The sequence below is a fragment of the Phocoena phocoena genome, chromosome 14, assembly GCF_963924675.1.
Source record: "Phocoena phocoena chromosome 14, mPhoPho1.1, whole genome shotgun sequence".
Lineage (NCBI taxonomy): Eukaryota > Metazoa > Chordata > Mammalia > Artiodactyla > Phocoenidae > Phocoena > Phocoena phocoena.
In genome coordinates this window covers 76964187-76975308 of record NC_089232.1, presented here as the reverse complement: position 1 = coordinate 76975308, position 11122 = coordinate 76964187, and the positions used below count along the sequence as shown (strand labels likewise).

The 11122-nt window shown below is 45.2% G+C and overlaps 1 protein-coding gene across 1 annotated transcript; it reads left to right on the top strand.

Annotated features, from left to right (window-relative positions):
* The first annotated feature begins 2546 nt into the window (after window positions 1-2546).
* On the top strand, window positions 2547-3113 carry MSGN1 (mesogenin 1). The gene has a single exon (XM_065890858.1). It carries the CDS (start codon window positions 2547-2549, stop codon window positions 3111-3113), a length of 567 nt encoding a protein of 188 aa, XP_065746930.1.
* Window positions 3114-11122: the final 8009 nt, after the last annotated feature.

Below are 11122 nucleotides of genomic sequence, written 5' to 3'. Positions count from 1 at the left end.
CATGTTCACACAGTAATGTGTTGTATTGCATTTTAAAGCTGGAAGGGGGTTTAATGATCCTCTGGTCTACACTCCTCATTTCACAGGTGCTCTTTGCAAAGTAGAACAGATGCTATTATCCTCCTTTTACAAATTAAAATTCTCAGGCCCTGAGGGGGTGAGTCATTTGCTCTAAGGGAGGGTGAACTCTAGCGCATATTCCCGCTACACCACACTGTCAACGAGGCTTTACTGGGTCCAGTTTAGTCTTGTCCACTTTCTGTGGCCTGGTCCTCAATGCAGATAGAAAAGCACCAACTAGCATGTGCTCAGCTATAGGCCTTCGCATGCTATCAGCGTTAGGCTATATCCTGTGCCTCCATTTTCCTCTGAGGGTAGAAATGCTTCATTGCAGGGTAAATGCAAGTCTGGTTCTGGTTTGTTTCTTACCAGAGTGAGAGTCTACATTGACAAACATGGAAACCAGGCAGTTTTCCTTGTTGTAAGAGCAGGTTTTCTGGGTGACCAGGCTTCAGAGGAGAGAGGAGTCAGAACCCGGTAAGTCGTTCTGGTACTGGTTAATTTGACCGTGCACATACAGTAACGATGAGAACAAAACCTACATTTATTAAGTGTCTATGTATACCAAGGATTTCACAGATATTGTCTCATTTAGAAAATGAAATTTCCGAAAATAGAAGTTTAAGAAACCAGCAATTTTAGAAAGAAGCTTTAGAGAGGGAAAAATATGATGGCGTCTGGAAACAGAAATGGTCTTACGTGGTTTAGAATACAAGGCCTGAAAGCCCATGGTGACGGGGACCACCACGTCCACCTGAGGCCTACTGAGAATACCCTTCTCTCCGAGTTGCAGTCACGTCACCTGCCTCTACCGAAACCAAAGGTTTTTTTTTTTAAAGGTGGGCTTTGGGGTCTTAAGAGGGATCTTGTGTCAACCACTTCCTAGTGGCACTACCACTTCCTACCAGGGAAATCTTTACTGATTCTCTTAAGCTCTTAGAGCCTCCGTATTTTTATCTGTAAAGTGTGTTTTGTTCATTTTTAGATAAAGGTTAGTTATAACTATATATAAAATTCCTTGAATAGAATCAACAGATTCTAGGCTTTCCAATAAGAATTGAAGGGAGAGAAAGAGGAGAAGGGAAAGGAGAAGTCATTTATTACATTTATTATGTTTCATTAACGTTATTATTCTTCAAGATACGGCTTAGGGTCTTTTAGTAAATGGCAAAATTAAGAGCATTCTTCCACAGATTACCTGCTTGAGCTATTTCCCCCCTGAGCCAAGCTAATTAAAAAATACCACAAATGTTCTAATTATACCATTGACATTTGGATAACTGCAAAGGGACTTTAATAACCATGTTAAAGGACACATTAATATGAAATGTAACTCACTGTGAGTCTGATGTTCATACTAATTTCTAGAATTAGTAGCACAGAGAATAAGTTGCGTTTGTGGGACAAATGGGGAATCTGAGACCCCCTTTCCAAAGCACAGGGTCTATCTCTCCGAGCATTAGGAAGTGAAGCAAACTAGCAAGACGATCCAACTTAACACATTCAGCGGCATTTGGAGCTACGGTGGGGAAAACAGGCTCCCTAGTTAATTTCACACTTCCTCTATACATTTCAAAAAACAAGGTGTGACTCTGCAGCTGGATATTCAAAAGACCTTCAGAAGGCTAAATGCCAGGTACTTTCCAAACTTCCCTGCCCTAAAGGAGCTTTTTGTTTCCCTGTGTCTGTATGCTGGGGAGAAATCCCAAACTGCTTAGTTAAAGCTAGGGCTTTAAGCTTCTCGAAGGATATTTCCTGCTCATTATGGCTCTGGGTTTACTGGAGCTGCTGGCTTTTGTCATTCTCAGTGTAGGAATGCTGGGGGCTTGTCTGCACTCTGCAAAACCCAAGGAAATTTGCTAAAGAGGAAGGAAAGGAGGAAACGGGCGTCCAAGGTGTGCCTGTGTTCCCTCCTCCCAAGAGCCGCGTGAAGTAAGAGCCGTTGTCTGCGTTTGACAAATGAAGAATCCAAGCTCAGAGGGGTTACCTTGTCCCTAGAGCACACCGCTTCTCCAGCATTGCACCCCCTCTGCTCTGAAATCTCTAAGCGGTCGTGGCCCCTCTGGGGCACTCTGCACCTCCCCACCAGGCCCCTCACCACCACTTCCTTGCTGCAGATTGCCCTAGGTTTGTTTTTCTTCGCTCCCTCATTAATGAGTTCCACAGGACATGCTAAGTCTAGTTATGCAGCTTTAATTGGTTTAGTTACAACAAGATAATTCCTTTTTTCTTCTCTCGGAGGCCTTTCTGTTTAAAGACATTTTAGCTGGAAGATGCTAATTATCAATGAGGAGAAAGTGACACCTGAAGAGTTCATTCTCCATCTTGGTCCTTGGTTTCTCCTTTGAACTCCCTCTACCCGGCCCTCGTTCCCACTTCAGCACTTCTCCCCGACCATCATAAAAGAGACCTCTGCCCTGGCGGGGCGGCAGAACTTTCCTTCTCACTTGCCACGGAGTCGTTCTCTCTGCAGTTGTGTCGCAGGCATGGACAACCTGCGTGAGACCTTCCTCAGCCTCGAAGATGGCTTGGACTCCTCCGACAGCCCTGGCCTGCTGTCCTCCTGGGACTGGAAAGACAGGGCAGGGCCCTTTGAGCTGACCCAGGCCTCTCCCACCCAGAGCCTCTCTCCGGCCCCATCGCTGGAGTCCTATTCTTCTCCTTGTCCAGCTGTGGCTGGGCTGTCCTGTGGGCATGGAGGCGACAACAATGGGGGCGGCGATGACTGCGGCGGCCTTGGGACTGGCGGCCTGGTGGAGGTGGGCTATGATATGTTAGCTTTCCAGCCTGCCTATCTGCAGGGCGCTGGTGGCCCCAAAACCCAGAAGGGCACCAAAGTCAGGATGTCTGTTCAGCGGAGACGGAAGGCCAGCGAGAGGGAGAAGCTCCGGATGAGGACCTTGGCCGATGCCCTGCACACCCTCCGGAATTACCTGCCACCCATCTACAGCCAAAGGGGCCAGCCGCTCACCAAGATCCAGACGCTGAAGTACACCATCAAGTACATCGGAGAACTCACAGACCTTCTCAACAGCGGGCCCCAGAGCACCTGAGCTCTGCCCAGGGACTCAGGGACTTACCACCCAGCGCCCTGGGTGGGGGCAGAGGACCTTTAAAGACCTGGACCACCTCACGGCACAACAGCACCTGGTTATCTTTATACAGTGAGCGTGGTGACCTTGCTGGCTGCAAAGTTCTAAGGGAATTCCCTCTGGACTAGTCAGGACCACCAGAACACTTAACTGACAGTCAGTAGGTACTTTTGCTTCCAGTTTTCCCACCATTTCTCAAGAGACTTGCCCTTTGCAAAGAGACAGTCGGCTTTGCCCTTTTCTGTCTGTTCGAGGTATTTTAAAGGGTCGATGATTTCAAATGTATTTTTTCAATCGTGTAAAATTGTTACAATTAATCTTCTCCTGCCATTTTGGGGGCGGGTAGCTTTCTTTCTGTTGCTAACTAAACCTGTATTTTGTACAGGATCCAGGGTGACACCTGGATTCTTACTTAGAAAGATTAGTGTCAAGTAAAGGGCTACAGCACTCCTGTTTTATTTTGTGTGTGTGTGTGTGTGTGACTAAAATCAGGCCTTTGCTTTTGCAGGGAAGAAAATCACAAATGCAGAAGAAATTAGTGACATGGTAAATAGAAACTCACAGGCAGACAGACTACATTAAGACAGACTGGAGAGTTTAAAGACCAGCCCCTTCTCTCTTAAGGGAAAGAAAGGGAGGCTTTATAGGGCTCTTGGAGCCAGAGGAGGAAAAGGGCAAAGACTCAGCATCACAGCCGGGGCTTGAATAGAGCTGGGAGGGTGGGCACTCCCTGAGCCAGGCCGGGTGTGAATATGACCTCATTGAATCCCTTCACTTACTCATTTCTCAAATGAAGAGACTGGCCCAAAACTCTAGTTTGAGTCTAGAGATAAGTGAAAGGGTCAGGATTAGAACCCAAGTCTCTGTCTAACCCTCCAAAGGGATTTATTTCTTTAGCCATATCTCCTTCTCCTACACCCCCCAAATCACCTCACGTGCACGCCCTCACAAACACACCTCCCTCTTCCCAGTACCTCATCTTAGGGTGGTGACTGTAGCACCCTCAGCTTGGCTGATCTGATGGCACATGACATTAAAATGGAGGCTTGGAATTAAGGAGTTTCTCAAAAACTAGTAGGCTTTTTTTTTTTTTTTTTTTTGCGGTACGCAGGCCTCTCACCGTTGTGGCCTCTCCCGTTGCGGAGCACAGGCTCCGGACGCGCAGGCTCGGCGGCCACGGCTCACGGGCCCAGCCGCTCCGCAGCATGTGGAATCTTCCCAGACCAGGGCACGAACCCGTGTTCCCTGCATCGGCAGGCGGACTCTCAACCACTGTGCCACCAGGGAAGCCCTAGTAGGCTTTTTTAGGGCTGAATTTTTCTCCCAATTGTTATTAACCAGCTGCATTATTTCTTTTTTTGGTGAATTGTCTCCTGTCATTTTTTCTACTGTTTTTTTTTTCTTGTTTTTAATAACAAATTACAAAGGCTGTAGGTGTGTTCACAATTTAATATATAACTTCTCCACTTTCTTTGCTGATACAAACGTATACAAATAAATATAGATGTATATACATTTTTTAAGAATACCTTGAATTCTGCAAATTGCTTTTTTTTTACTTAGCAATATATAGTAAAATTCCTTCCAGTTTAACACAAATAAATCCGTATTGTAAGTTCCATTATTTCTTTGATTTTATAGATGAGGAAATTGAAGCACAGACTTGCCCTAAGTCACACGTGAAAAATATAGTGGAAAGTAGAGGTTCAGACAATGTTCCATAGCACAGGTATGCTATGCTAAACACAATTTGTTTAATTAATCACCTTTTGAATGACATTTAGGGTTTTTTCAGTTTTTTATTACCAAAAACTGCTGTTAACAAACATCACGGACAACTAGCTTTATCCACTGATATTATCATTAGCCTGAAAATTTCCCAGAAATGGGATTCCTGGATCAGAGTTGTGTGCTTGCACACTTTAAATTTAAATAAATACAGTTAGGTGTAGAAAAGTTTGTAGTTATTTACACTTGCCCAACATTATGGGACAGAAGCAGCTGGTCCACGTTGTCCCTGGATATATCAATCTTCTGAAATTTTCAATGGATTAAAAAAGGGTTATGCTGTTCTTGTGTTAATTTTCATTTCCCTTTGTACAATCTGAGATGGCTCATCTTTTAAAATTTTTTTGTGACTGTTGTTCATTTTGGTTCTTCTATAACTCGCCAGTGTATGTTCTTTGCCATTTTTCTATTGGGTTATTTATCTTCTTGTTAAGAATTTGGGAGATTTCTTTGCACACTGTATGTACTGAAAATTTTCCTTCCAGTCTCTCATTTTGTTATCATCTTTGTGTATGATAGCTTATATTTATGATTTTCATGTCTTTTGTTCTTTGAAGCTTTTCATTTGTATATGATCAAATCTCTCCTCTTTTTTTTAATGGCTTATCTGTTTCTTCCCTTTGCTTAACTTCTCCCAGTTCCAAGGCTATCCAAATATTTTGATTTTTCAAATATTTTAATATTTATAAATGGATCTTTAATATACCTGCAATTTATTTTTGTCCATAGTGCAAGGAAGGAATCTAACTTTATTTCTGATTAATCTTCTTATAACTGCAAAATAAGTATAACTTGTCATTAGGGGTGGTGGGTGACAGTGGGGAAGAGCTGCTAAAATGTCATCCTATGTATACAGATCTTCGTCTACTTCTGATGTATTTCTTGTTGATGCCTTAGAGGAGAAACTAGAAAATGTTGAATAATATCAAGATTTTCTTCAAGGGATTCCACCCTGTGCATGTACAGGTGTTCATGTGAGCATGTGTGTGTATGGTTGCAGATGTACATGTATTTGTTCCTTTGTGTGTGTGTGTGTGTGTGTGTGTGTGTGTGTGTGATGTTTCATGTGTCGGGGGAAGAGAATTAGAGAGGATAATAATATGGGAAAGGGAGTGTTCAGCCTTTCATCAGCGTCTAGACCAACTGGTATTTTCCTTGCCATTTTAAAGAGAGTGGAACCCAAATGTGCTTGGCTTTTGATTTTTTCTTTCTTTTTTTTTTTTTTTTTTTGCGGTACGCAGGCCTTTCACTGTTGTGGCCTCTCCCATTGCGGAGCACAGGCTCCGGACGCGCAGGCTCAGCGGCCATGGCTCACGGGACCAGCCGCTCCACGGCACGTGGGATCCTCCCGGACCGGGGCACAAACCCTTGTACCCTGCATCTGTAGGCGGACTCCCAACCACTGCACCACAAGGGAAGCCCGGCTTTTGATTTTTTCAAGCTCAAGCTTTAAGCATGGTTTATACATCGCTTGAGTACTTTTGGTTGCCCTGGGGACAAAATACTGTGGATGGGTTAGGAGGTCCTATCTTTAGTATCAAAAAATTCTGGAAAGCCACCAACTCAACTACTAGGTGGGCTTGCCCTCAGGACTCCGAAGGTCCTCCCCAGAGGGGAGGCGTGTGGAAAGCCTGGAGAAGGTGACAGCTTCCTGGTCTTACCGTCATCACCTGGAGCCCCGGCAGGGCGTCACCAGGAGAGGCAGCTGCACGCCAGCATTCAACTCCGCAGTAATCCCCAGTGAAGTCGCCTCCCGAGTGGGGACGATAGCTAGCTGGACCGGGTCCCTGATTCCTCTAGAAAGCAGTTAAAAGCAGTCGGCTCAAGCGTAGCTCAAGATTACGTTATTTCTGGTGCTTGGATAGGGAACCACAGTTTGTGGGCATCCACTGTGTTGTGGTCAGAGTTTTCACACTCGTAATTTCATGTAATCCTCCTAACCGCCCCTGGGGGTGGACGTTATCAGTCCCATTTTGAGGATGAGGAAACGAAGGTTTAGGACAGCTAAATGCTGTAAAGCCACATGACTAGCTGCGGGCACGTGGTTGGCTAGTTGGCAGCGGGTGACTTCAGCTCTAACTCCAAAGCTCGGGCCCCTCCTGCAGAATCGCGCTGCCGTTTCCTCCAGGCGACTCTGTGTGCCCTGGGCTGAGCAGACAGAGAGCTTTCTCGGCAAATGCTCACTCCCAGGCTTCTCAGCTTTGTCTCTGCCTCGCCATCTCTGGGGCCCTCATTTCTTTTACTGTCTGAAGCATTTCTGAAAGGGCTCTTCATCTTGTCCTCTAAACTATTTCCCTTTGAACTTCTGCCTCTGCCCCAAACATTTCCTCCAAAATTCCTTTCACCTCCTTGCTGGCGCCTAGAGTCCTTCTTAATCCACAGAGAAACCTGACTTCTTCTGTTCATTTGTGTTCAATAAAATGTTCCACAATTCACACCAGGCTGAGGTTTCTTTGTTCTTCTTGTGGTTTAGGCCGCATCAGCTAATTGGGAGAGAGGTCAGAGCTGGGGTGGGAGAGAGCCTCAGCAAACTGACAAGCCGACAGAATTACCCTTACTTTAAGACATCTTAAAAAAAAAACAACAGCAAAAGAAGATGTATATGCAAGTGAGTTTTGGAGCTGCCGCTCTGAGCTCTCATTACAGTAGCTTAGTATGTTATGTGACTCCTCTGAGGCGTTGTTTGATTCCAGGCTGCAGCAAGGAGACTGGACCTGGGCCTTGACCCCTGTGGGCGCAGTCCAAGCTGGCTTGAAGGCAGCAAGAGCTTGGCAAACACCTCTTGTCCTCCTGCTGGGAAGCCAAGATAACCTCTACCTTGCAATGAAACACTGACGACTAAGCAGTGCCTCTTAGAGCAGCGCTGGATGGACTTGCTCTTATTATTTTGGTTTCAGAAAGTCCCAACCCTGAGGAGGAAGAAAGCAAAAATCTTCTGAGAAGCCTGGGGAGAAAGCATACTTATTTGTTTGTCTCTTGGGGTTGGGGCTATTGACTCTCCTTTCCTTAGCAGAGTCTCCCATTAAGTTCTTTCTCATATAAACTCTATTGACTTCTACTTCTCTTCATTAAGTTAAGTGGGGAGCCCAGCAGGGCTGGAGGTCAGGGCTGTGCAGGGAGGAAGGAGAGTTTAGAAGGCACCGCACAGGCTCTTCCCAGCCCGGCCAACAGGAGTTGTAGATTCATCATCTGAGGTGTCAGTCTCAGGGGCAAAGACTCAATATACTTTTTCTCTTTTACTCTTAACAGCCAACAATAGGAGATCACTAATATTAGCCCATTTTGCGAATAAAGACACAGGCTCAGAGAAGCCAAGTCACCTTGCCCAAGGTCACATAATTGGTGCAGGGCTCAATTTGACTCACTGTTTTGACAAGACTAAGCTCCAGGTGCCGGAAACGCAGCCAGGAACGAAATAAGACACAGCAAAGTCTCCTCATTCAAGCCTCTCCCACTAGTCTATGCTCTCATTTGAAGAAGGTTTGCATTTGCACGTTCAAGCAACTTTATAGGATGTACAGAGATCAGGGCATATTTTAAACTGTGATACCTTTTCTACTCTCCTCCCACATGACATGGAGACTGAACATTCTTTCTCTCTCTCTCATAGACTGGAATGTGAGAAAAGTATGGGAGTTTTGTAACAAACTTGGGGCTTTTGTATGTCTCCAAAGGGATCACAGATCAGATTTCAGAAGTACTTGTTCCCAGGGACTACAGTTTACACATCATTTCCTTCAGTTTCTTTTGGGTGCAAAATGAAAAAACGAAAAATGGCAGTCATAGTATTAATAATAATGGCACAACAACGAATACTTATTGTGTGTTTACTCTGGGTAAGGCACTGTTCTAAGTACTTTGCATGAAATAACTATTTTAACCCCTCATGAATGAAGAAATAACTACTACCCTATGAAATAAGGACTAAAGTTTTCCCCATTTTATAGATGAGAAAACTGAGGCACAGAGAAGTGAAAACTAATCCAAGTTCACGCAACATACGAGCCGCAGACCCAGGAATCAAACCCCAGCACGTTCCACACCAAGCCCTTACTATTACACCAGGTGTTTCTTTATATTGGTTTAGTGATTGCAAAGCATTTTACATACATTATCCTATGTGATTCTTTAATTCCTATTTAACCTAACTATATATGAAGTTGAACAAGGATTGTTATGTCCAGTTTACAGATGAGGCTATTAAGGCTCATAGTGACAAAATATCGTAACTAGGAATAAATGACAGCTCTGGTACCAGAGTCCAAGTCTTTAAACTCCTGGTCTCGTACTTTCTGGCTAAACTCTTCTGTCTCCAAAGGAAATCTAGTTGTGCCTTAAAGCCTGCCCCTAAGGGGATCCTCATAACAACAGAACAACAAAATGTGCCCTATGGTAACATTTTTTCAAGGTGGGTTTTCCATGGAACGTTTTCTGAATTTTTGAATCTCATCAGTGTGCACACAAAACAATCTGTATCTGCATGTAAGGAAGGGTGACGAAAGCCTAAACCCTTGAACAGAATTTTATTCCCTTTCATAACTCGAGAATTTGCATCCCCAAGAGACTCCCATCCCCGTTTTTACTGTACATCTAATTACTTCCTAGCAGAGAAAGCAGGTGACATTTAAGTAATTTAAGTTCCAGGATTCTAACACACATCAAAAGCCTAATATATTCTGGGGTAGCTGAGAGGCAGGCAGTGGGCTGAATACCCCGGCACTGAAACAGAGGGGAGACATGCAATAATGGTGGGAGCTGCGAGACCAGATATGAGGGCTAGGGAAGGAGACGGGAGTCAGATTTCAGCGGCAGCCCTTCGGCGGCGCTGCAGATGCAGAGCAGAGGTGCGCGCAGCCCCGCAAGGGAGAAGGACAAGTGAAGAGATGAAAGGACCCGATGCCCCCGGCGGGACTCAGGGAAGGCGTCACACAGGAGGAGGCTCTTGAAGTTGTCCTCTAGGGAGCCAAGGGTATCCTGAACAGAGAAAACAGCATGGGCAAAAGCACAGAGGTCTGAGAAAGCGCTGGGGTTGGGGGATCAGAAGCTGGCTGGTTTGGTTGAAGCTCACAGGGTGAGTTTGGCGGGCAGGTAAGGGAGATGGACAGGATAGCAGGACCGGGAGGCTGAGGGCTTGAACCTCCTTCCAGCTGTGGGGAAACTGACTCTCAACATGAGGGAAGCCTCTCTCACCCACAGCCTAACTCAGGTGGTTACATAACCGTGTCCCGATCAATGCACCTGGCATAGAACATCACACACTTGTAATGAGCAACTGACGTCGTGATCCACTGGCTCAGTTACTAAATCCTCAAGTTTTTCTTGTTTTACTTATGTTGTTCTTCTTTACATATCCACGAAGAAATCCTGTCTTTAGTAATATTTCTTAAAATCATCTTTCCACTTCTGCTTTTCCTGTATCTCACTCATATTTTATTTTTTTGAAAAAATTTCCTCCCCACTTTTGTCCTTCCCCGCTCCTGCTCTCCCCACCATCGGCCCCTCCCTCTGTTCTGATCACACCCGTCCAGCTCTGGAGCTCTCCTAGGGAGGGAAGGGGGAGAAATGAAGCAGATAAAGCCAGAATCTTCTTTCATCGCTAGGTACAGTCAGGCAGTGTTCATCCTTTGCTGCTTGTGAGCATAGACCTCCACGCAGCGCTGGCTTGCATTTAAGGGTCCCTTTCATTTTGTAATCATTCATGCAGTATGGATTATCAAGCATATGTGAAGCTAGCTGAGTACCAGGCCTTGGAGCAACAAGTGGGTGAAGGGTGATCAAGATGACACAGATTGAACACAAGTCATGTTGTGCTCTTTCTTAACCTACATGATCTCATTTAATCCTCATAATGCCCTTGTGAGGACAAAATGTAGTCTTCATTCTCAAGAAGTTTAAATGGAGTTGGGGGAGATAGGCTTGTACATAAATAAGCATACATAGGCAAAAAATAAAGCGACAGACACTTTTAAAGGGTGCCTAAAATCAGTGGGGATAAGGGAAGGAAAGAGGGGTTCTGTTAGATGGGGTACCTGGCGGTACCTGGCTTCGTAGGTTAGCTGGCACTGAACTTGAACCTAGATGGAGAAGTGGAATCTTGATAGGACAAAAGGGCAGTTCGAGAGAAAAAGAGCAGCAGAAGCAAAGGTCCAAAGGCAGGAATCAGTGAGGCACCGTATGAGGGC

Excerpts from the sequence above, each read along its gene's own strand:
- MSGN1 (XM_065890858.1), top strand. The coding sequence starts at position 2,547 with ATGGACAACCTGCGTGAGACCTTCCTCAGCCTCGAAGATGGCTTGGAC.